At 44.4% G+C, this 26,674-nt stretch overlaps 1 protein-coding gene across 2 annotated transcripts in view; it reads left to right on the top strand.

Moving 5' to 3' along the window:
* LOC145359597 (poly(U)-binding-splicing factor PUF60-like) overlaps positions 1 to 26,674 on the top strand; it is a 105,449-nt gene that overhangs the window by 63,713 nt on the left and 15,062 nt on the right. For both annotated transcript variants that reach the window (XM_080214299.1, XM_080214290.1), the window contains 4 exons: positions 1,189 to 1,350; positions 7,549 to 7,641; positions 11,305 to 11,518; positions 23,123 to 23,313. In XM_080214299.1, the coding sequence (XP_080070425.1) occupies positions 1,189 to 1,350; positions 7,549 to 7,641; positions 11,305 to 11,518; positions 23,123 to 23,313 (660 nt within the window). The remainder of the gene's footprint in view (positions 1 to 1,188; positions 1,351 to 7,548; positions 7,642 to 11,304; positions 11,519 to 23,122; positions 23,314 to 26,674) is intronic.

Below are 26,674 nucleotides of genomic sequence, written 5' to 3'. Positions count from 1 at the left end.
CGGGGAAGGAGGGGAGAGAGAGTAAATGCCATCAAAAGATTAGCACTTTCTCTTTCCTGTTGAGAAGATTAGTTTGAATCAACATTATCTTTTGGAGGTTGTCATAAGAGCTGTTTTGTTGTACGTTTTATTAGTGAGACTGTTAAGCTTTGGGGAAATTGCCACTGCTAGGTTTTCAGTTCACAATGACATTTGCATGTCTGTGTGTGTTTCCCTTCTCATCACATCTGGACTGCTTTTTGGAATAATTTCCACAACTGTTTTGTCGGTTTTCTTTTTGTGGGAGTGGTGGGGGAATAGGTATTTTGTGTTCTCTACTTCCCCCTTTTAATTCTATCCCCCTCTTATCTCCCTCTCCCTTGTGTTCTTTCCAAATTTGCAGCAATGCTTCATACCTCCTTCCCACTTGAAGGGAGAATGTAGCCCAGGCCTTTTCTCTCTCTGTCAGTGCGATGCTATTACATGATTGGCCTGATCACCCCTTTTCCTTAATCCTTTTTTTTTGCCCAAGACGAGATCCCTGCCCCAAACTTGACAAACTGGCCCAGAGCTTCCAAGTGCTGACCATAGCTGAGGCTGGTGGATTCAGGTATGGTGCAGTTCTGGAAATCTCTTTCACTTTTTCCAAACTTCTCCTCACCTATCCCTTTCCCTAGCTAATAGGGTGTGAGTGCAGTTGGTGTCACACTACCGGACCGCCACGAAACAAGTCCACTGAATGAGACTACAGACAGTACGTTAATTCACAGGACTGCAGCAAGGCCTCCCCTGCCTTTCACCTCATTGGAGAGTGCTGTGAGCAGTGACTGCGTTTTAAATCAAGTAAAGGCCCCTCCTACAATTCTTCATACTGATGATTTGACTTTCTAGCCTGTAAAAGATGAGTTATAGCCACGCCTTAATGGCTCCATTCTGACAAACTTTAATATGCTTATTTGAGGCTGTATAACCTACAGTAAGAGCTAGCCCTTTTCTCTAGAAATTTTATATTGCACTTGTTGATTAAGATCTGCATACAGCAGTGTAGCAGCTAAGTTTCCTGAAAAATTAGCCCTGTTACTTAACCACATGCAGTAATGCTCTGTTACTTGTCCCTACTGTCCAGACTCTGTCTGTTAGGATGTTTTAAATAGTGTTGCCTGGTGGTACATATTCACTCTGTTTTCTTCCATTCCCTCTCTGGATCAGATGGCAGCACAGAGGCAGCGTGCACTGGCGATCATGTGTCGTGTTTATGTTGGATCAATTTACTATGAGCTGGGCGAAGATACCATCCGACAAGCTTTCGCTCCATTTGGACCAATCAAGAGCATTGACATGTCCTGGGACTCCGTCACTATGAAACACAAGGTTCTCTTTTCTGTCATCTTACTACAGACTTTTGTATTATTGAGGGCCAAGCAGCACTGGTGGGCTCACTATCACTGGAGGCTCCCAGTGAAAGCTGGAATCCAGCTTCAGGGTGCTAAATATAATGGGCCATCCAGCACTTCAAAATAAGCTGGTGTCCCAGCAGCACTTTGCACAATGCTGCAGTTCACTTGCTGGGATAAGCAATGTTTGAGATGTTTTTTATCACCATTGGTGGAGTAACTTTGATTAAAGATACTTGTGAGAACTAGAAGGCTGGGGCACTAGCTTCAAACGCCATTAAGAAATTGATTGCAATGAGGTAAAATGGGAAGCTTAATTTACCAGTCGAGCTCTGTCATGAATATAGAAAGAAGGCCACCTGTTTCCTTGTTCCCTCTGATCCTGAGTATTGACACTGCAGATTTTAAATCTAGTGAAGGTTGGGTGGTGATGGCAAGTTTTGTAGACCTGTGTCTTATTATGGAGCAGCAATCAACTGGTCAAATAGAATATTGAATAATAATGTGATATATGAAGGAGGAATAGAGAACCAGTTGGAGGACACACTAAAACTGTACTGATTAAAACCCTCAGTCCCAGCTTCCATTATTATGTGCAATCTGATTATTGAGCATGAGAGGGAGCTCGACATTTCTCGGAGTCACAAAAGTGACACAAAAAGGGTAGGGTTAAAAGGAAAACTGGAGCAATTTTATGTCAATGTGAGGGAACTGAATGGGAAGCAGAACAAATTCAGTTGGCCTCTTCAGCCTCCTCTTCCATTTTGTTAGTCATTTTAATAATTCTTTCCTGTCCTTCCTCCATATCCTTGATTTCCCAAGTAAGTATTAGCCTGTCTTCAGAATATATTCATTAGAAGCAGCACATTGCACATTCTTGGCATATTCTGTGAAGAACGGAGAAAGAAAATAATACCTTGCTTCAGCTGCTTATCTGATGTTGTAAGGCCTTGTGTTTCTTCGGCTCCCTGTACTAGAGGGAAAAGTCAGTTCCCTTTCTTATTCATTTCTGAGACATGGATGTTGCCAGCTGGCCAGCATTTATTGCTGATCCCTAGTTATCTGAGGGCAGTTGAGAATCAACCACATTGCTGTGGCTCTGGAGCCTCATGTAGGCCAGACCAGGTAAGGATGGCAGATTTCGGGTAGGGGGCGGCATGGGGTAGCACCGTGATTAGCACTGCTGCTTCACAGCTCCAGGGTCCTGGGTTCGATTTCTGGCTTGGGTCACTGTCTGTGTGGAGTTTGCACATTCTCCTCGTGTCTGCGTGTGTTTCCTCCGGGTACTCCAGTTTCGTCCCACAGTCCAAAGATGTGCTGGTTAGGTTGATTGGCCCTTAGTGTCAGAGGGATTAGTGGGTAAAATATGTAGGGGTATGGGGGTAGGGCCTGTGTGGGATTGTATTCGTTGCAGACTCGATGGGCCGAAGGGCCTTTTTCTGCACTGTACGGTTTTATGAATCTATGATTTCGTTCCCTGAAGGACATTAGTGAACCAGATGGGTTTTTCGAATAATCGACAATGGTTTCACGGTCATCAGTAGATTCTTAATTTCAGATATTTTTATCACATTCAGATTCCAACATATGCTGTGACAGGATTCGAACACAGGTCCTCAGTTTCTGGATTAATAGGCTAGTGATAATACCACCAGGCCATCACCTCCCCTAACAAGTTATCCCTTAATCACCTCGTTCAGGGAATATAACCCAGAGTTCCAAACTAGAATGCATTCCCTTATCTTAGGTAGTTTTTGAAGATGTGACTAAACACATTGATGAAGGAAGAGCAGTAGATGTAGTATATATGGACTTCAGCAAGGCATTTGATAAGGTGCCCCATGCAAGGTTTGTTGAGAAAGTGAGAGGGCATGGGATCCAAGGGGACATTGCTTTGTGGATCCAGAACTGGCTTGTCCACAGAAGGCAGAGAGTGGTTGTGGATGGGTCTTTTTCTGCATGGAGGTCAGTCACCAGTGGAGTGCCCCAGGGATCCGTTCTGGGACCCTTACTCTTTGTGATTTTTATAAATGACCTGGATGAGGAAGTGGAGGGATGGGTTGGTAAGTTTGCTGATGACACAAAGGTTGTAGGTGTTGTGGATAGTGTGGAGGGATGTCAGAAGTTGCAGCCAGATGTTGATAGGTTGCAAGACTGGGCAGAGAAGTGGCAGATGGGCTTCAACCCAGATAAGTGTGAAGTGGTTCATTTTGGCAGGTCAAATAGGATGGCAGAATATAACATTAATGGTAGGACTGTTGGCAGTGTGGAAGATCAGAAGGATCTTGGGGTCTGAGTTCATAGGATGGTCAAAACAGCTTCGCAGGTAGGGGATGTGGTTAAGAAGGCGTATGGTGTACTGGCCTTCATCAATCGAGGGATTGAGTTTGGGAGTCGAGAGATAATGGTGCAGCAGTATAGGACCCTTGTCAGACCTCACTTGGAGTACTGTGCGCAGTTCTGGTCGCCTCATTACAGGAAGGATGTGGAAGCCATAGAAAGGGTGCAGAGGAGATTTACAAGGATGTTGCCTGGATTGGGGAGCATGTCTTATGAGGATAGGTCGCGGGAGCTCGGCCTTTTCTCCTTGGAGAGACGAAGATGAAAGGTGACCTGATAGAGATGTACAAGATATTGAGGGGCATTGATCGAGTGGATAGCCAGACGCTTTTTCCCAGGGCTGAAACGGTTGCCACAAGAGGACACAGGTTTAAGGTGCTGGGGAGTAGGTACAGAGGAGATATCAGGGGTTAGTTTTTCCCTCAGAGAATGGTGAGTGTTTGGAATGGGCTGCTGGCAACGGTGGTGGAGGTAGATTCGATAGGGTCTTTTAAGAGACTTTTAGATAAGTACATGGAACTTAGTAAGATAGAGGATTACAGGTAAGCCTAGCAATCCCTAAGGTAGGGAGGGACATGTTTGGCATAACTTTGTGGGCTGAAGGGCCTGCATTGTGCTGTAGTTTTTTTATGTTTCTATGTTTTCCAGTGAGGGCCATCAAGTGTTCTCAAAGTCTTTATCTCCTACCTATGGTAGGCAACAGAAAGTTGGTGTTGCATCAGTTTGGATTGGTGGTTAGCATTGCAGCCTCTCAGTGCCATAAGACCATGACACATAGGAGCACAATTAGACCACTCAGCCCATCGGGTCTGCTCAGCCATTAAATCATGGCTAATATACTTCTCATGCGCATTCCCCTGCCTTTTCCCCATAGCCCCTGATCCCCTTGATTCATCAAGAACCTATCTGTCTCTGTCTTAAAGACACTCAATGACCTGGCTTCTATGGCCTTCTGCGGCAAGGAGTTCCATAGATTCTCGCACATCCCACAAATTTATAGAATCCTACAATGCAGGAGGAGGCCATTCGGCCCATCAAGTCAGCACTGACCACAATCAGGCCCTGTCCCCGTATCACCATGTATTTGCCCTTCTAATCCCCCTGACACTAATGGAGAGGTTGCCAAGATACTTACATTTCTCTTGATGGCCCAAATTTGATTGAATTTTTTTGAAGATCAGGTCAGTGCAGTTGATGTTGTCCACATGGACTTTAGCAAGGCCTTTGACAAGGTACCACATGGTAGGTTATTGCACAAAGTTAAATCTCTTGGGATCCAGGATGAGGTATCTAAATGGATGCAAAATTGGCTTCTTGATAGAAGCCAGAGGGTGGTTGTAGAGGGTTGTTTCTCAGATTGGAGGCCTGTGACCGGCAGTGTAATCAGGGATCAGTGCTGGGCCCACTGTTATTTGTCATTTATATTAATGACTTGGATGAGAATGTATGAGGCATGGTTAGTAAGTTTGCAGATTGGTGGCATAATAGACAGTGAAGAAGGTTATCTCTGATTGCAATGGGGTCTTGATCAATTGGACCAGTGGACTGACGAATGGCGGATGGAGTTTAATTTAGACAAGTGTGAGGTGATGCATTTTGGTAGATTGAACAAGGGCGGGACTTAGTTAATGGTAGGGCATTGGGAAGAGTTACAGGACAGAGATCTAGGGGTACATGCTCGTAGTGCCTTGAAAGTGGAGTCACAGGTGAGCAGAGTGGTAAAGAAGGCACTAAGCATGCTTGGTTTCATTGGTCAGAACATTGAATACAGGAGTTGGGACAACTTGTTGAAGTTGTACAAAACGTTGGTAAGGCCACACTTGGAATACTGTGTGCAATTCTGGTCACCCTGTTATAGAAAGGATATTATTAAACTGGCAAGAGTGAAGGAAAGGTTTACTAGGATGCTATCGGAACTTGATGGTTTGAGTTATGTGGATAGACTGGGACTTATTTCTCTGGAGCGTAGGAAGCTGAGGGATGACCTTATTGAGGTCTATAAAATAATGAGGGGAACAGATCAGCTAGATAGTCAATGCCTTTCCCCAAAGGTAGGGGAGTCTAAAACTAGAGGACAGAGGCTTAGGTGAGAGGGGAGAGATACAGAAGTGTCCAGAGGGGCAATTTTTTTACACAGAGGGTGGTGAGTGTCTGGAACAAGCTGCCAGAGGTAGTAGTAGAGGCGGGTACAATTTTATCTTTTAAAAAGCATATAGATGGTTACGTGGGTAAGATGGATATAGAGGGATATGAGCCAAATGCGGGTAATTGGGATTAGTTTAGGGGTTTAAAAAAAAGGGTGCATGGACAAGTTGGGCCGACGGGCCTGTTTCCGTGCTGTAAATGGCACGATAGCACAGTGGTTAGCACTGCTGCTTCACAGCTCCAGAGACCTGAGTTTGATTCCCGGTTTGGGTCACTGTCTGTGTGGAGTTTGCACATGCTCCTTGTGTCTGCATGGGTTTCCTCCAGGTGCTCTGGTTTCCTCCCACAGTCCAAAGATGTGTGGGTTAGGTTGATTGGCCGTGCTAAAATTGCCCCTTAGTGTCCTGGGATGCATAGGTTAGAGGGATTAGTGGGTATAATATGTAGGGATATTGGGGTAGGGCCTGGGTGGGATTATGGTCGGTGCAGACTCGATGGACTGAAGGACCTCTTTCTGCACTGTGGGATTTTATGAAACCTCTATGATTCACCGCTCTCTGGTTGAAGAAATTCCTCCTCATCTCTGTTTTAAAGGATTGTCAGTTTAGCTTGAAATTGTGCTCTCTGCTTCTAGTTTTTCCTACTGGAAGAAACATCATCTCCATGTCCCATTCGTCATACGGCAACTCTACATTTGGCACCCAGGTTCAATTCCACCTCAGATGACTGTGTGGAGTTTGCACATTCTCCCTGTGTCTCTGTGAGTTTCCTCCTGGTGCTTCAGTTTCCTCCCAGACTCCAAAGATGGTCAGGTTAATTGACTATGCCATTGAGAATGTGAAGTAACTTCCTTTACACAGTAATGGAAATCAGAATGTCTGTCCCCCAAAAGTCTGTGGATGTTGGGAGTCAATATAACTTTCAAACTGGGCTTGATTTTCATTTGACAACAATATCGAGAGATATGGAGCTAAAGAGCAAATTAACTTTAATTTGATTAAATAGTAAAACTGATTTGAGGGATTAATTGAGGCCTTTAAGCAAGATCAGTCTCATAAAATCATAGCCCATCATTTCTGTGCTAGTCAAAGACAAGCCACATAACTATTTCAATAGAGAATTTTCACAGTTACTTCATTGCAGTGTGAACTTAAGCCTACTTGTGACTGGTAAACTTTAATCTCATTTCCCAGCACTTGGCCTTTAGCTTTGTGTGCCTTGGCATCGCAAGTGCATATTTAAATACTGCTGCAGTTGTAAATACGCCTAGTTTGGGGGCATTTAAGAGATCCGTGGATAGGTTTATGGATGAAAAGGGATTGGTTTAGGTTAGAGGGTCATTGTTTTTTAACTGGTCGGCGCAACATCATGGGCCGAAGGGCCTGTTCTGCGCTGTAATATTCTGTGTTCTAAATATTATGAGGGTCTCTGCCTCACCACCCTTCCAGGCAGTGAGTTTCAGACTCCCACCACCTTCTGGGTAAAAAAAGGTTTCCTCACATTCCCTGTAAACCCCTTGCCCGAAAACTGATGCCCCTGCTCAAGTGCACTTCCAGGTTTAGATCTCAATTAAGTAATTAGCATGTGGGTGTGTGTATGCGCAAGATGGTTGGGGTCAGCTGGCACCATACCTCTGGCATACACTGTGCTGTGGCAGATCTGAGAGTGAGGCCCTTCCTTTTGCTTGTAGGGGTTTGCATTTGTGGAGTACGAGGTTCCAGAGGCAGCTCAGCTTGCTCTTGAGCAGATGAACTCGGTGATGCTGGGAGGCAGAAACATCAAGGTAAGTGACCTCAACAATTTAATACATAGCTATCTGACCAGATTAGGGTCTCCACAGAACCTTCAGTTCTTTGTCATTTTTCCCCAAATGCAAAATGAAATCCAGTGTGCTGTGCTAAAGGATAAAACAAGGTGACATCAGAACAGAAAATCCAGGGCCCTACTGACTCATATTGTGCCCGTTAACACATGGTGATTGCCTGCTCATGGATATATGTTGGATAATGATACAGTCAGCACTTGTACAATCGGTTGTCAGCAGTCTGTGCAACTGTGAAATCTCATTGCATTGTCATCTTGTCAGCAGTGACACCCTTCACTTGCAAAGCAAAACAACTTTTCTGTTTTTAAAATGTTTTCTAGTTGGCCAGTTTTATTTCATCACAGTTCATTGTCTCGTCAATCAGGTTCAAAATTGGAATGAACTCCACCAGAATTCTGATGAACACTTAATCATGTAGCGTTTCTTTCATTCGGGTTAGCTCTTTTGTTTTCTAACCTTAGCTTAATTTCTATACAAGATGTTCCAGGTTTATTGACTTAGGGTGTTGTGTCCCGGGCACACTGGTATAGATCAGTGAGTGCCGTTGCTGCTAACAAAGGCACCTCTGTACGTGAGCCGTGATAAGTGGGCCGACAGAGTGAACCACACGTTACTGCTCCAACTTGAGACTTCTCAGCAGTGTTGGTAAGTAAGGCTAGGAATAGGTCATGGGATGACTAAACTTAATGGCTGCGACTGATTTGGCATAAATGGAGGAACTGACGTGGTGCTAAGTGAGCTTTGACAAATTAGCAATCGAGTATTATTGATTTGTGTACCCTGTATGTTTTGTGTGGGCTTTTATGGCAGCTGGAAGCAATTTACTTGATGCCAGACTGTTTCTGAAAGTGCCAGTGATTATTGCATAAGTCAAGGTAGATCATGGAAGTGGAGTCACCTGGGTTAATGCCTGTTGGGTGGGTAATGCCAGTGGAAGGCAGAACTGAGGTGTAATGAGTCCAGTCTTTGAGGGTGGGGACAGGATTCTTAGAATGATATAGGGGATATTTGGACGGTAGGTTCAAGCCAATCATCAGGGTAGGGTTGGGAAAGGTGTAGAGTTGCTAACTTGCTTGCGTGAACATTTTATTAGATTTGGTGGGAAGGGTGCAATTAGGACGGAATAGAAAAATGGATGCCTCTAGGAGGCAGAAACAAACAGTTTAGTTGAGTGGTAGGGGTGTAGAGAAGATGCGAAATTGAAAAGGATATCAAAAAGTGGGGGGATGTATTGAATCCTGTGGGGGATGTGAATAATATTAAACAGGCATGAGGATTCGGAAAGGGGAAATGAAAATATCTCCTCACAGATGTTAATGGAACAATAAGGATGTGGGTGGCTGGCAGGATAGGAGCTTTCCTTATGACTTTACAGTTGATCCCAACAAAATCAATGTCAGTTCCTCCAGCCTATTGGAAGCAGATTTCTGGTGGCTTTGTTTAAGCTCTGGGTTGTTGCTGACTTTATGAATGCTACCGTAACCATTCCTATTATGTGCTTAGAAACAACTTTTCTTTTCTTTGTGTCTCCTCCAAGCTTTTATGTAGAACAGGACTCGGCTGTAGAGCCTTCCCTCACCATTCCGACAGCCATTCTGATCAGAAGAATCAGCAGCTGTAAATTCCAGCATTGAGGTGCCCGCAGCCTGTGGGAACACTGGACATTCTCAGCGACTGCACCTCCAGGAGCCATCCTGATATTTTAATTTGTCTGAGGGTGGGCTGATGGGCAAGGGTCACTGGTTTTTTCTTTCCTCTTTGAAATAAAACTATTTTCCCCAGTAATTTATTTTTAAATTTAATTTGATTTGACCGTTGGTCTGTTCATTCAGTACTTGGCATCTTTTCTTGGCTTGCTGCAGTTGGCAGCTGACTCTGACCATGCCTTTGTGCAAAATGCAAAAGGGAACTTTGAGCAGGCACTGCAATGATCTTGGCTTAATTGCCTCCAGTGAAATATGTAGATTGCTGTGGGTCACTTGAGAGCAATTGACCCGTGAGATTCTACTGTTAGTAGCTGAAGACTGAAGACTAAACCCGGAACTGCCTAGTGGAGCCTAACAGTCTAGGTCAGAGAGCAAGTGGAGAACACCGACTCCGTCTGGACTTTAGTTAGGATCCAGGCATTATTGATCTTGCGGACATCTGTATTCTGTTATGTCGCTTGTTCATTACTTTGCCATCTACACATCTAGATTTCTTTAACATGTTCTGCCGCTCTCTTTTGGGCCTGTGTCACAATCCCAGGCTCCCTTTTGTTCTTGGACCACTTGGGCCATTTTGTGCTTGAAGCTGTTTATTCCAAACTTGGGCAGTTATCAGCAAGAAAATGTTAGTTGGAGCTCTTACTAACCTATGCTTCCAAAGTTTTTCTCTTTGTCGATGCTGCAGACCAAATATAAATAATCCTTCAATAGATAAAATACTTGCATCCCTGTTTACGAAACCTCTTCCTGTTCCTCCCATCCCCTGTTCTTCCTAAAAGCCACCGGTCACGTTGAACGTTTACATCAGTTGGAGGATGAGAGAGCTCCCACCAACCACAAGTCAACTTGTAATTCAAGTTTCAAATAATAAATGCTCCAAAGTTCTGAAACCAGTCTCTGAATTTTTTCTTTCTAACAACCCGATATGTTTACTGTGATAGTTCTGGCCTGTCTCCACAGCAGGTTGCGTTTTAGTGCTGATCCAAGGTGCCACACCCCCATGAAGTTTTGCGATTGGCTGGGGGAACAGGTCAGGATGCTCCCAGTAAACGTATGCAGATAGCCACTTGTGTTTGATATCTGTTAAAGGGGCCTTCAGCCCATTTAAAAAGTGGTAAGTTTCAATAACTTGCTCTCAGGCTCAGTCTTCTGCCAATTGTTCTGAGTTGTGTGCTGCTGTGTTGGGGAGAAGTCCAGCTCGTGACGTTGCATTTTCTCCCACTGCCCGGTGTCGCTGTTCCTTCTCCTGCTTGCAGTGCATTCTAGGTAGGGTGACATCACTCTGGTCTGCTTGTTCTGTAGCTGCCCTGTACAAGTCTTCCACAGGTAATAAATTCTGTGGAAGGTTTTGTACAGTGCAGCTGCAGTGATGTCATTCTACCTAGAACGCACCGTGAGTAGGCGTGTGGGCGGCGTATCTCCACTCCTTCCCTTGCCCCCTCCCTTTCCCGGTGGTGAACAAACGCGAGGTTACGGGCTGGATTTCTCCGTAGCACCACAACATGTGACTCAGAGTGCTTGGCAGGGGACTGTGCGTGGGAGCAGGAAATTTACTGTTTTTTAAATGAGGTGTAGTTTCCCTTTAATTAGATGTGCCAGCATGCTACATGCTCTCCTGTAAAACACACTAGGGTTTCCCTTTTGAACACTCAAGCCGAGTGTTTCTGATGAGAGGTCTGACGAAAAATAAGCTTTAACCAAAAAATGGCCTCTTCCTAATGGGAACAGACTATGTAAGGCACACTTAATTTCATGACTAATGAGGCCTTTTGCCAATATTTCTGGGGTGTTTTCAATGTCCCAGAAGATTTCGGGTGGCACTCCAATTCTTAGCCCGTGTTTTCCAGGAGAAGTGGCATGGTTCGTATTAATTTCTAGCTTGGTCTGTAATTGGCGGGGGTTTCTTTTGTTACAGGTTGGCAGACCGAGTAACATAGGACAAGCTCAACCAATCATAGACCAGCTTGCAGAGGAAGCCAGGGCGTTTAACAGAATTTATGTCGCGTCCGTTCACCCGGATCTGTCGGATGATGACATTAAAAGTGTGTTCGAGGCCTTTGGAAAGATTAAATCCTGCACCTTGGCCCGAGACCCCACAACGGGGAAGCATAAAGGATATGGATTCATTGGTGAGTGTTCTGTTGGTAAAACTGGTTTCGTGACGGTATTGTGGCAAAAGGGAGGCACACGCATTTAACAAAATTAAAATAAAAGGCCTGGCAGGTATCTAAAACAAAATTGGATAGAATGGTGATCTTTCACCTCAGATTTAGCAATCACTCCAGCCCAGGTAGATGGAGTGAAAGGATGCTATCAGCTTCCTGTAAATCCTGAGTAATGAGTTTCAACATTCTCCACCTAATTTCTTTTTGCCATTATGATTCTCCTTTTTTTCCTCCTTCCTCCTCTCCTCCCACTGCAAAGCATCGTGGCCTCTAAATTTGGCCAGAGTACCACTTGCCTAACATTGATAGGCTGCCAGGACACACAACAGCAGAACTGGAGGAAATGTCCTGATGCACTAGAAATGACTCTGGAAGAAAAAGCTCATTGCTAGATTCAGAGGACAAGTCACGCATTTCATCTCAACCACTGCTAATGCCAGAACTGGGAACAAAGTGGGAAAGTGTTCACCCCTTAGCATCATCATCTTTCCTCCTCTCCTCCTATTAGTTGATGTTGCTTCTGCTTAGTACAGCTTTAAGTATAGATCTCTGCACGTACACACAAGCTGGCAAGCACGCTTGCAAAGACACTTCAATGTCACTGTCACGGTTGCAGATACTCTGCATTTTTAACATTTGGCCTTTCACTGTGACTCAGTTATCCACGACTTGTGCCGTCTCCATAATCTTGAATTTCTGGATCTGGATGCTCTTCATCTGTGTTGCCCAGTTGCAGAGTTGCTCGTAAGCAGTCCTTTGTCTGCAAGACTTTGATGCTGTTGTTGGGCACTCCTTTTGACCTTGATGTGCGCTGTACCACCCATTGGATATAATCTGCAGTCTACATGCCATACCTAGATGGCCGTCTCAGGAATGAGAATACGGAAAGAACAGGTGACTATGGACGTATGGTTTCCACAGCTCTCCACACCTGAGTGTTTCCTCAGTTTGTGTCTATGTCTAATTTAATCTATTAGAGATTGATGGCTGTCGTCAATTCCATTATCATTGCAACTATAAGGATACTGGGCAGTGAACTAAATGAACAATGATATTTTTCCACTAACAATTTCTATGTTTCAATACAGAAAATAAAGCAGAATCAATAGCTAGAATGGTTTTGCAGCCAAGTGCTACGTTGGAAGAGTGGGCACTGTGCCAACTAATTACACCTCAATGGGCCATTGATTGGCACGGACATCTTGAATGTATTGGTGACTGCATTGATAACGCTTTGTTTATCTGTTGCTATTTTTAACCATTTTATTTTGTGTATAATATTAGTAGAAAGTGAAGCATCAGAAAATGAGTTGACCATGAGATTAGGATCGTTTTGTCTTTACAAGGAGCTGTGTGAATAAACAGTATGTGCCTTGGGTGTCTGAGTAGGTGTTGGAAGGTGAATGAAACATGGATGGAGTCAGTATTTGGGTATCAGAATATTGGGTTGATGGTATTTTCAAAATGTGGGCAACGAATTAAATGTTATGGGTTCAGTGATGAATGAGGGTCTGTGGGGTAAGATCAAAACCTGGGTATATCAGCTTGTACATAATCAGATGTTTAGAACTACTGATTTCTAATTGCAGTTTGTTCTTGGAATTTGGGAGCCTTGAGATTGTGAAGTGTGTATCACTTGACTGATTTACTGCATTGATATAAAGATATAAAGGATTGGAGCACAAGTGCAGGAAAAGCAATCATAAGAACTAGGAGTAGACCATCTGGCTCCTCGAGCCTCCCCTGCCATTCAGTAAGATCGTGGCCGATCTTTTTGTGGACTCGGTTGCACTTACCCGCCTGTTCACCATAACCCTTAATTCCTTTATTGTTCAAAAATTTATCTATCCTTGCCTTAAAATCATTCAATGAAATAGCCTCAACTGCTTCACTGAAACATGGTTTGTTCTCACTGGAGCGACAGAGGTTGAGGGCAGACCTGATAGAAGTCTACAAGATTGAGAGGCATGGACAGAGTGGATAGTCAGAAGCTTTTTCCCAGGGTGGAAGAGTCAGTTACTAGGGAGCACAGGTTTAAAGTGCGAGGGGCAGGTTTAAAGGAGCTGTATGAGGCAGATTTTTTACACAGAGTAGCAGGCACCTTGAACTCGCTGCCGGGGGAGGTAGTGGAAGCAGATATGGTAGTAACTTTTAAGGGGCGTCTTGACAAGTACATGAATAAGATGGGAATAGAGGGATACAATCCCTGGAAGGGTAGGGGGTTTTAGTTCAGTCAGGCAGCATGGTTGGTGCAGGCTTGGAGGGCTGAAGGACCTGTTCCTGTGCTGTAATTTTCTTTGTTCTTTGGGCAGGGAATTCCACAGATTCACAATCCTTTGTGAAGAAGTTCCTCCTCCACTTAGTCCCAAATCTGCTCCCCCTTATTTTGAGGCTATCCCCCCTAGTTCTAGTTTCAACCACCAGTGGAAACAACTTCCCTGCTTCCATCTTATCCATTCCCTTCATAATCTTATATGTTTCTATAAGATCTCCCCTCATTCTTCTGAATTCCAATGAGTCTAGCCCCAGTCTACTCAGTCTCTCCTCATAAGCCAACCCTCTCAACTCTGGAATCAACCTAGTGAATCTCCTCTGCACCTCCTCCAGTGCCAGTATATCCTTTCTCACAATCACAGGAATGGTTCCCAGTGGAGTGGGGATTTAAACTAGTTTGGCAGGGGGGATGGATTAGAGTGGAGGTACAATAAGAATGATGCACAGTCAAATATAAAAGAAAAGGCCAGTCAGTCTGCAAGACAGCAAAGTTAAACAAGGGAATATGGCACAACTGGATGGTATTTCAGTGCATGGATCTTGTAGGTGAGACAAACAATGAGGGAGCCTGATATTGCTGTGAGGGTGCGTGATAATTGGAGATGGTGTTGCGATGGCTGCCGTCAGGAGGGATGATATCTTAACAGGCTTCTCAACTGAGGCCATATGGATGGGACTTAAAACCAAAAGGGGGTCAATTACGTTGCTGGGGATGTGTTATAGGCCCCCAAACCAAGGTGAGATAGAAGAGCAGATGTTTAGGCAAATTGCAGAAGAAAGATCATAAATAGGTGTAGGCTATTTGGCTCCTTCAGCCTTATCCATCATTTCCTCATGTCCACTCCCCTGCCTTTTCCCTATAACCCTTGATTCCCTTATTGATCAAAAATCTTATCTATCTCAGCATTAAATATACACAAGGATTCTGTGCCCACAGCTCCCTGTGACAAGGCATTCTAAAGACTCCCAATCTTCTGAGATTCCTCCTCTTAGTCTTGCTTATCAGCGTAAATATAATAGGATAATAGTGGGAGATTTCAGCTTTCCCAAAGGTAATTGGGATAGTCAGAGTGAAATGCTTTTAGGGCATCCAGGAGAGTTTTTTTTTCGAGCCAGCAGATAGAAAGTCCGACAAGACAGGGAGCAGGACTTGACCCGATTCTGCAGAATGAGGCTGGGCTGGGTGTAGGGCTGTCAGTGGAGGGATAGTGATCGTAATTCAGTAAGATTTAAGGCAGTTATGGCAGTTTGGTGTTTATTGGTAGGGGGATTGAATTTAGGAGTCGCAGCGTCATGTTGCAACTGTACACAACTCTGGTGCGGCCGCCCTTGGCGTACTGTGTGCAGTTCTGGTCCCCACATTACAGGAAGGATGTGGAGGCTTTGGAGAGGGTGCAGAGGAGGTTTACCAGGATGTTGCCTGGTATGGAGGGGAGGTCCTATGAGGAGAGACTGAGGGATTTGGGGTTGTTTTCGCTGGAAAGAAGGCGGCTAAGAGGGGATCTTATTGAAACATATAAGATGATTAGAGGTTTAGATAGGGTGGACAGTGATAGCCTTTTTCCTCGGATGGAGAAAGCTAGCACGAGGGGGCATGGCTTTAAATTAAGGGGGGGTAGTTATAGGACGGATGTCAGGGGTAGGTTCTTTACCCAGAGGGTGGTGAGGGATTGGAATGCCCTGCCTGCTGCGGTTGTAAATGCGCCTAGTTTGGGGGCGTTTAAGAGATCCGTGGATAGGTTTATGGATGAAAAGGGATTGGTTTAGGTTAGAGGGTCATTGTTTTTTAACTGGTCGGCGCAACATCGTGGGCCGAAGGGCCTGTTCTGCACTGTAATGTTCTATGTTCTAAAAATAAAGACAAAGTGAAAATAGGAGGAGGGCAATTTTAATTGGATAAGACGGGATCCAGCCAAAGTGGTCTGGAAACACTTGTTGGAAAATCCACATCAGAGCGATTGGAGCCATTTGAAAAGGAAGCAGAGGGACGAGAAAGACAGCGTGTTCATGCAAAGGTAAAGGGTGGGACCAAAAACTCCAAAGAACTCTGGATGTCGAGGGATATACAGGATTGGTTAAGGAAAGACAGGGAGACTTAGGCAGATACAGAGGGCTCCAAACATTGAATGCCCCAGAGCAATATAGAAAGTGCAGGGAAAGTACTTATAAAAGAAATTAGGAGAGCAAAAAGGGGGCATGAAAAACATTGGGCAAAATAAAGGAAAATCCCAACATGTTTTATATTAAGGGTAAGAGGGTAACCAGGGAAAGAGTAGGACCCATTAGGCAACCTGTGTGTGGAGCTGAAAGATGTAGGTGAGATGTTAGATGTGTATTTTGTATCTGTATTGACTATGGAGAAGGATGATGTAGGTATAGAAAGCAGAGGGGGACTGTGATATAATTGAACAGATTAGCATTGCAGGGGAGGAGGTGTTAACAGTTTTTGTTAGGCCACGGTAGAGTACTGTGAGGTTCTCATGTCACATTATAGGAAGAATGTGATTGCACTAGAGAAATTCACCAGGGTGTTTCCTGGACTGGAATGTTTCAGCTATAAAGAGGTGCTTGTTTGGCTGGGTTCTTTGAGCAGAGAAACCTGAGGGGGACCTGATGTACAAAATTATGATGGATTTAGATAGGGTGGATAGAAAGAAATTTTTCCCCTTAGAGGAGTCAATAACTAGAGGGTGGAGATTTAGAGGGGGAGTGATTTGAGGAAAACCCTTTTCACCCAGGGCATTGTGGAATCTGGAACTCGCTGTCTGAAAAGGTGATGGAGGCGGGAACCCTCAGAGCATTTAAGAAGCATTTATGTGAGTGTTTGAACCACCATTGCATACAAGGCTGTGGAGCAATTTTGGTAAAAAAATGATTGGAACTGATAGGTGCTTTGTGGCCGAAGGGCCCGTTGCTATGCTGTCAAACTCTGACTCAATGTTCTGAAGGTAGTTTGGCGATATTGGAGCTGTTTCCTTGGTGAGAAAGTTGAGAGGAAATTTGATAGAGATGTCCACAATCATGAGGGAAATGGACAGAATAGATAGGAAGAAACTCTTCCCACTTGTGAAAGGTCAAGACTAACATGTAACTGAGATATGTAATTGGCCAAAAAAGCAAGAATGACATCTGGAAAATCTTTTCCACAAAGCAAGTGGTTAACTTCTGTAATGCACTGCTTGCAAGGCACTTGGAAAAATTCAAGGCAATCAGACAGAGTCAATGGTGTTGTGAATGGGAAATCATATCTTACCAATTTATTGGAATTCTCTGAAGGAGTCACGTGCTATGAATAAAGGGGAACCAGTGAATGTACTGTAATTAGATTTCTAGAAGGCATTTGATAAAGTGCCACATCAAAGGTTAGTGCAGAAAATAAAAGCTCATGTTATAGGGGGTAACGTATTGACTTGAATAGACGATTGGTTGACTGATAGGAAACAGAATTGGCATAAATGTCTTTTTCTGGTTGGCAGGGTGTGATGAGGACAGTGATCAGTGCTGGGACATCAACCTTTTACAATTTATATAAATGACTTGGATGAAAGGACTGAAGGTATTGCTAAATTGCAGTGACATGAGATAGGTAGGAGAGTAAGTGGATAGATTGAGTCGGCAAAGCTCTGATAAATGGAATGTAATATGGGAAATGTGAAATGGTCATTTTGGCAGAAAGTATAAAGCAGCAGCTTATTATCTAAATGGTGTGAGAATGCAGAGCTCTTGAGATGCAGAAGGATCTGCGTGTCCGAGCACATGAATCACAATAGGCAGGTACAGCAAGTAATTAGGAATGCTAACAAAATACTATCATTTATTGTGAGGGGAATTGATTGTACATGTAGGGAGGCTATGCTTCACTTGTACAGGGCATTGATAAGACCACATCTGGAGTATTGTGCACAGAAATGATCTCGTTTCAGGAAAGATGTTGGGCAGCACAGTGGTTAGCACTGCTGCTTCATAGCTCCAGGGTTCTGGGTTCGATTCCTGGCTTGGGTCACTGTGTGGAGTTTGCACATTCTCCTCGTGTCTGCGTAGGTTTCCTCCGGGTACTCCGGTTTCTACCCACAGTCCAAAGATATGTGTGGGTTAGGTTGATTGGCCGTGCTAAGTGTCCCTTAGTGTCCAGGAATGCGTAAGTTAGAGGGATTAGTGGGTATAATATGTAGGGATATGGGGGTAGGGCCTGTGTGGGATTGTGTTCGGTGCAGACTCAGTGGGCCGAAGGGCCTCTTTCTGCACTGTAGGGTTCTATGATTCTATGTATATACAGTTGAAGCAGCTCAGAGAACGTTTACCAAACCAATGCCACGAATGGACAGATTGTCTTGTAATGTTAGGTTTGTGTCCATTAGAGTTTACAAGAATAGGAGGTGACTTGATCAAAATCTTTTAAAATCCTGAAGGCTATCGACGGTGGATGTGGAGAGGATGTTTCTTGTAGGAAAACCTAGAACTTAGGGGTCACTTTTTCAAAATAAGGGGTCACTCATTTAAGACAGATGAGACTTTTTTTTCCCGAGAAGGGGTGAGTCTTCGGAATTCTATCCCTCAAAAGGCAGAGTCTTTGAATATCTGTAAGGCTGAGCTGGATAGATTCTTGATTAACGAGAGGGTGAAAGGTCATCAGGGATTGGCGGGAATGTGGGGTTGAGGTCACAATCAGATCATCCATGCCGAGCGACCTACTCCTAATTTGTAAGTACAGACGGAATTAGATTGTTATAGAGTCATAGAGGTTTACAGCCCAACATGTCCACGCTGCCCTTTTTTTTATCCCTAATCTGGAGAGGAAGTATGTGCAGGGTTACTGGGAGAAAGCTGAGGAATGGCACTAGGTGAATTGCTTTTCAGAGAGAATGCAGACATGATGGGTCCCTTGCACTCTAACAAGTAGAATCCTTGGGCACTTAGTCATTTTGACATTTTTTGAGAAGTGGTCTCACTGGACTGAGTTTTTTTTGTATTCTGGGTGGATGAAACAAATGGTGTATTTGTTTGTGTGTGATTCAGTGCGAATGTAGGAATCTAATGCCAATGCAGCTGACAATCTAGTGGAAAAACAAGGCTGTCCTGTAGATTCTACTGTTAATAGACTATCTCAACCGTGCTTGGAAACATCCAAACCAAACAAATATAGACGATCCACAATTTCACCAGGTTATGACATACCCCATTACTGATACCACGTGGATCCTATGTATGAAGGTAAAGGGCTAAGATTCCCTTTACCAGCACAGAGCACTGGTAAGCTTCCTGCTGCTTGCCCAACTATGCACAGGCTCAAGAGCCATGTGGTTGATTTAGTATGTCCTTCATGTGTCATTGATGAATCCATGTGACTGACCGATTAGTAACTTTACCAATTGCTGATGTGAATTTGTTTAAGATGGGTAATTGTGGCTGCCACAGGATGTACGCTTCTAATCTCCAGTGCCAGTATGCCATCTGTGAGGAAATGAGGTTCTGACTTTCATCTGCTGTTAGGACAGACTATTGTCACTGATTATTATATGGCTGATCACCATGTTTTGAACCTTGGCTCATTTGGACAGTAAATTGAACTAATATAGTGAATAGCATAACTCACTGTTTAGCTGATCACAGCCTGGGCACATTCATAGCTCATCACGCAGTACTTCACCAAACAACAAAACCTAATCAAGGTAAGCAGTGAACCCTCCAAAACCAGTTTGTGTTTCAACCCTTGCCAATAAGCAATGTCATCCAACAACTCAGCCTACATTTCTTCATTAGTTGCATGACTTTTATCTTCCTTTGGAGCATCCTGGGGGTAACTTTCAACGTACTCATCACCTCGTCTTTCTAGAATTACACAACCATGTGGTAATTGTCACCAATTACTTTTATGGAGATATAAAGGTTACTTGGGACCCATCATCAAGCAGCTGGGCAGTGCCTCTATCCTATCTGCACCTTTCAGTTGTTCAAACTACTGATTCCTGGGAGAACTGAAGAACAGTTGGAAAAGCACAAGGAAGTTCCTTTCTGTCTGCCGAAACCAATCAATCAATCAAACAAGTTCCATTCGCTGCAGTTCCCTAGCCTCCGCTCCCTATTCAAAATCATTGGCACCGTTTGATCTTATCTATAACTATGCCAATCCAGTGATTAAAGGCTTCCTGTCTATTATCTCACACAACCTGTTGTCCAAGAATGTGTTCAGATCCCTCTTTATATTTATTGAATTCTCTGCTTCCACTCACTGGGTTTGCTGTTACAAATATTTAGCGCCTGTGTTTCTCTTAACAAACAATTTTGGCAAAGGCTGCATGTCTATTATGAGGCTGACTCTGGCCCCCTCCCTGTATGTATCCCATTCTGCTTTTAGTCTCAAATCCATCCCACTGCTTGCCCCTCTTGATTTGTGTGGGCTGAAGGAGGCCGTTTTGTTACATGCCTGGGACTTGAGAACCACGAGAGAGAATGGTTTGGAACAGCATCTTAAAATGCCACAAGCTTAGTTTGGAATAGGAATTTGCTGTTTAAAGGCAATGAAAAAAAAACAATTGTGGTATAGAGCATGCGAGTCCAAGTTAAGGTTATCAATGAGTTCAGTGAATCATTTGGATCAGAAGGTCCAGTGTCTTCATGGCGTGCATTGAGTTTTGCAGACTGTCAGCACGGCACTTGGAAGCAGCTATTACGTTTGCTGAATCTTCAATATAGCGAGTAAGGAGTACCAGATCTGCAGTCTGTCTGAAAAGTGCTTTACAATTCTTCAAGAAATGCCTTAAGAAAGAGGCACTCCTTGCAATACTCAGAATTAAAATGGCCTCAGTGAGTTTCCTTGTTGCATATGCTGATCTTGGAACTGTTGAAACCATCTCAGATTAAGTGCTGAATCAGGCCATTTAGTGGATGAACAACCCTCTGATACCCGAAAGGGAGATTTATTGAGCCTAGCAATTTTCAACAACCTGCTCCACACCTTGTCCTACACCGTGCAACTTGCACCCTGATATGGTCAACGTTTTGCTGTAGATTGTACTTTGGCTGGGATTCCCATAATTTATTGTGGTACTGAGAATATTCATCCATAAAGCAAAATCATGATTCTCAACCTTGAAGAACAGCTGGTAATATTTACCACTGAGCACCAGTCTCTAGAAACCAGGTGTACTGTTGCTCAGTACGTCAGCCACCTGCTTCCAGTCAGTGTGTTCAGCTTTCCATCTGCGCAGCACGCCCTACAGCTACTTCCAGACTTCAAGCAGATTGTTCCTTGTCACTATCTCTGACTAAAACTGGTCACCCAGGATATCTGATTGCTGATGGTCCAGAGGAACCCTTTCAACTACAAAGTGATGACAGCCCAGCTCATTGGATCATTATGTCATTGGGAGCCCTTGTGGATTGATTACTGCATCTGTTCACCCCTTTTACCCCTCTCAGTAAATTGTGTTCTCAACACAAGACCGGTAATCATAGCAGCAACTCTTGACTGCTCAATAACTGCTGGACAAGTAGAAACATTTCACCTGGAGCTGAAACTTGACAAACCCTGCTTCCTTACAAAATGCCTCTGATTGGAATGTGTAAGATGCTGTTGGAACAAGGGCAGCAGTTCAGGGTAATCCCAAGAAGAGACAAGAGTGTGTGCAATGGAATTCACCACGTGGAGAGGAGTGAGCGAGGTAAAGGAAGGTTGAACAAGGTGAGGAAAAGAGAAAACATAAGAGGTAAGGATGACTTATAATTTGTGTTTTTAATAGTGTGCATGCAGGCATTGACCCCTGCACAACTCCACTGGAGTTAAAGGTTTGTAGGTGCAGCCCATTATTTCTCCAAGAATGGAAAAGGACAGTTTTTAACTAGAGATCTCAGTTGTTCAATTCAAAATGTCAGTAAGCCGGCACTTGTATGTGGATGAGTCTAAGTTGCATATCACATCTGCTAGGTTATAAGCATGTAATGTTTGTCCATGTAAATACGACCATTGATTTGATGGAATTGCTGTTTAGTGCTCATGAACTTCACAAACAGATTGAATATTTAATTTTTCTGCTTCATTCATCTCCCTCACTATTCCACTTCTCCATTTACTCTACTCTGTTCCTTTGCCCCTTTAGAACTTGAGAAACAGGAGCAGGAATAGACTTTAAGGCTGCCTTGGTTGAGCCTCTTCGCCATTCAGTGCGATCATTGCTGACCTGTCTCAACTTTCCTGTATACTCCCAATATCTGTCTCTTCCAGCCTTAAATATTTTCAACAATAGTGTACTCACAACTGGGATGTAGAATTCCAAAGAATCTTAATCTTTTGAATAAAGAGATTATTCAATCTCTATTATTGATCTAAATGATCAACCCTTATCCTTAAACTGTGCCCTGGTGCTTTTTGTTACCCAGGCCAGGGGAAACAACCTCTGACTACCCACTCAGAACCTTGTTTCATGAAAGGTTGGATGATGTGAAATCAAGTCCCCTTAGTTTGATACGTGTCTGAATAAGGTCAGCTTTCATTTCTCTAAACACCAATGGATACAGGTTCAGCCTGTCCCCATAGGATAACCCATACACAATCCCAGGAATCAGTTGAGTGAACTTTCTCTGAACTGCTTCTATTGCGCTCCTTTAAATAAGGAGACCAAAACTGTCAGTAGTATAGATGTGGTCTTGCCAATGCCTTATACAACTGTAGCAAAACATTTTTTTTTGTTGCATTCCCCTTGTGATAAATGACAACATTTCTGTTCCTAAAGGAGATTAGTGACCCAAATGAGTTGAAAATAATTGGTGATTATATAGTTACCATTATTGTAACTAGCTTATAATTCCAGTGTGCCTGAACTAATTTTCCCAGCTGCCATGCTGGGATTTGAACTCGTGTCTCCAAAGCACGAATCCCAGCCTGTGCAGTAGTGTAACCATTAAGCTACATTCTTCAATTTTTTTTATTCACATTCCTCTTTTCCTCTTTCATTGAATCCCTCGATTCCTGTTACATTTGTTCTACCTTCCATCACCCATGTCCAAACTCCCTTCTATTTTGTCTGAATGAGTGAAAAGGGTGGGGGTAGTGTCCTTGAGGACAGGTGGGGTGGTGCAGAGAAGCCAGATAACAGGATTGAACTTTGGGCAGAGAAGCCCCTGGTGCCAGTTGGACTTTGAATGGGGGGACTGGTCCAGTATGAGGTAATGGGATGAATGGGCCAAATGGTCGACTCCAGCTTCTATTTCCTCTCTAATCTTATGTGACCCAGTGTGAAGTGCTGCACCTGTGGCTCTTCCTGTTTGCATAAACACTGAACCTGTTGCTTTGTGCAGAGTATGAGAAGGCCCAGTCTTCGCAAGATGCAGTGTCTTCCATGAACCTCTTTGATCTTGGCGGCCAGTTCCTCCGTGTTGGGAAAGCGGTGACCCCTCCGATGCCATTGATGACGCCTGCAGCACCCGGTGGATTGCCCCCTGCAGCGGCAGTGGCAGCAGCTGCAGCAACCGCTAAGATCACAGCTCAGGTTGGTATGGGCAGTTATACGCAGCCAGCTTAGCAGGTTTCACATCACTACACCTCATCTGTGCTGAGGCTTCTGGAACTGTGCCAGGGATAATGACATCAGTGATCCCTGACTGAAGCACAAGTGGGGGAAAAAAATGAACAAGAATTCTTTGTCGTTCCTCTGCTTGTAAACAATTGAATAACTTAAGAATATAGACAGAGAATTGCAGGCCATTATTCTGGGATGTGTACTGTATGCAACTCCAGCAGATACAAAAAAGATTCACAGGGACATTGCATTGTGGAGCATTGTACATCTCCGGTGCAGTGTTAAACTGAGACCTTCTTATAAGAAGAGGCGAGCTAGAGAAGGAGTTGGTCCACTCGAGGATAAAGGAGGGAAATTATGTGTAGAACTAAAGGAAGTGGGTGAGATTCTGAATGAGTACCTTGCATCGGTATTTACAGAAGAGAGGGACATGTTGGTTGATGATATAAACCCACAAGGGCAAGTCATCATTTCTACGGAGATATACAGGGGAAGTTTTTTTTTACACAGTAGGTGGTGGGGGCCTGGAATGCACTGCCAAGTGAGGTGGTTGAGGCAGACATGATAGTGACATTTAAGACATAGAACAGGTGGGGAATAGAGGAATACAGGCAGTTGGCCTAGATAGGACAAGGTGATAGAAAAGGTGAAGGCTCATGGGATACAAGGCCAGGTATGTAGATGGGTGGAGAACTGGCTTGGGAGGAGGAGACAGCGAGTAGTAGTGGAAGGCTCCTTTTCCAATTGGAGGCCTGTCACCAGTGGTGTGCCGCAGGGCTCGGTACTTGGACCTCTTCTATTTGTGGTATATATTAATGACTTGGAAGAGGGGGTAGGTGGTGTGATCAGCAAATTTGCTGATGACACCAAGATGGTTGGATTGGCGGGTACTGAGGAGCAGTGCCTGGCAATGCAACAGGACATAGACAGGCTGGTAGATTGGGCAGATAGATGGCAAATGGAATTTAATCCGGAGAAATGCGAGGTGATGCACTTTGGCCGGAATAATGTGGAGGGGAGTTATACGATAAAAGGTAGAACTATCCGGAGTATAGATACGCAGAGAGACCTGGGGGTGCAAGTGCATAAGTCCCTGAAGGTGTCGGTACAGGTGCAGAATGTGATGAGGAAAGCGTATGGTATGTTAGCCTTCATAGGAAGAGGTATAGAATATAAGAGTAGGAGTCTGATGTTGCAGTTGTATAGAACGTTGGTTAGGCCTCACTTGGAGTACTGCGTCCAGTTCTGGTCGCCGTACTACCGGAAGGATGTAGAGATCCTGGAGAGAGTGCAGAGGAGATTTACCAGGATGTTGCCTGGTATGGAAGGGCTGTCTTACGAGGAAAGATTGGATGAACTTGGGCTGTTTTCCCTTGAGAGACGTCGGCTGAGGGGGGATCTAATAGAGGTTTATAAGATTATGAAGGGGATAGATAGAGTAAATGGTGGTAAGCTTTTTCCGCTACAAGAAATGGATAGAACGAGGGGTCACGGGCTTAGGGTGAGGGGGGCTAGGTATAAGACAAATATTAGAGGGCAGTTTTTCACGCAAAGGGTAGTGGGGGTGTGGAATGCACTGCCGAGTAAGGTGGTGGAAGCAGGCACGCTAGGGTTGTTTAAGAGTCACTTAGACAGCCATATGAGCGGGCTACATATAGGGGGATATAGTAGGCCTTACTGAACATTGTAGGCTTGGGAATACGTTTTGCCTCAGGAATGTTAGTCTTTGCCTGTTTAATAATGAATTTTTTTGTCTCCACAGGCATTTAAGTCCAGCAAGGGGCATGCAGGCGGCAGGTTGTAGTGGGCTGCTCTTGGATGTTGCTTCGGGAGTTGCCTATTGCTTCATGTCGTTAGTGTGCTTAAACTGGACCATCTCGAGGGCAACATGACAGCTCAGAGACTATCTCTGTTGCTGTGCGGACACATGGATTTGGGCCTGTGTCTGTGGGAGTTTGCACGTTCTCCCCGTGGTTGCGTGGGTTTCCTCCGGGTGCTCCGGTTTCCTCCCACATCCCCCAAAGATGTGCTTTTAGGCTGATTGATTGTGTACTAAAATTGTCCCTAAATTGGACCTCCCTGATCCTCGCACGTTAGGCGTAGACTAAAATCATGAATAGGTCACTGAGATAGTAGGACGGCAGCGTGGGCTCGTTGGGCCGAAGGGCCTGTTTCCCGTGCTGTGTTCTTTGTGATAGGTGCAGACTTGGTGGACTGAAGGACATGTTCCTGTGCTGTACTGTTCTTTGCTTTTATCTGTCTGTTTGGATGGATGGAAAAGATCTCTCAGCACTATTTTGAAGAAGAATGGCTGGTAAATGGCAAGTTACATTGGCACCACACAAGTGCCAGGCAGTGACCATTCCCGATGAGAGAATTTAACTAATGCCCCATGACAAGTGGCATTACCATCGTTGAATCCCCATTATCAATATCCTGGAGGGTTATCATTGACCAGAAACTGAACTGGAGTAGCCACATAAATATTGTGGCTACCAGAGTAGGTCAGAGGCTAGGAATCCTGCAGTGAGTAACTCACCTTCTGACTCATCAAAACTTGTCCACCATCTACAAGGCACAAGTCATAGGGAATACTGTCTACTTAGCTGGATGAGTGCAGTTTCAAAGCAATCCAGTTCTATAGTGTCCAGGACAGGGCAGCCCATGTGAGACTTTGCAGTTTGAGCAGCTGGTGATTTACTGATGGAGAGTTTGGGGAAGAGGATAAGGAGGTTCTCCTTTGTCTACATCCAATATTTCGTTCTCAATTTGGTGCAGGGAAAGAAGCTGGCTCTACATAACAGTAGTAAAGTTAAGGTTTGGCAGGCAGCTCACTGAGTGGGATGCAGAAAGTCATGGAAACACCATGTGTCCTAAGTACACCTGCAGGAAGTATCATTGGTTGCAGGGATGAGCTCTGGGTTTTGGACTTGAAGCGGCAACCGGAGTCACTGGTGCATCTGAGAGGCAGAGTAGGACATGGCTTGCACTTGTGGAGATGCTTACACTGCAGGTTAGGAGCATGCAGGGAGGGAGGGAATGGGTGACTGCTAGGCAGATAGTGCAGCAATTCCTGAGTCAACCTTGCCCACTAACCGGATTTCCATTTTAGATATTGATGAAAGCAATGGTTTCTCAGAAGTGCAGGGAGAGAGGAAATCTGTGGCACCATAAGCTGTTAAGTTCGGGGTGGCACAGTGGGATAGCACTGCTGTCCTCAGTGCCAGGGACCTGGGTTTGATTCCTGGCTTGGCTCACTGTCTGTGTGGAGTTTGCATGTTCTCCCCGTGTCTTTGTAAGCTTCTCTGGATTTTCCGATTTCCTCCCAAAG

The sequence above is a fragment of the Carcharhinus amblyrhynchos genome, chromosome 2 (genome assembly GCF_965287045.1).
Source record: "Carcharhinus amblyrhynchos chromosome 2, sCarAmb.v2.hapA, whole genome shotgun sequence".
NCBI lineage: Eukaryota > Metazoa > Chordata > Chondrichthyes > Carcharhiniformes > Carcharhinidae > Carcharhinus > Carcharhinus amblyrhynchos.
The sequence above is the reverse complement of the archived record's forward strand: the minus strand, read 5'-3'. Positions and strand labels throughout refer to the sequence as shown.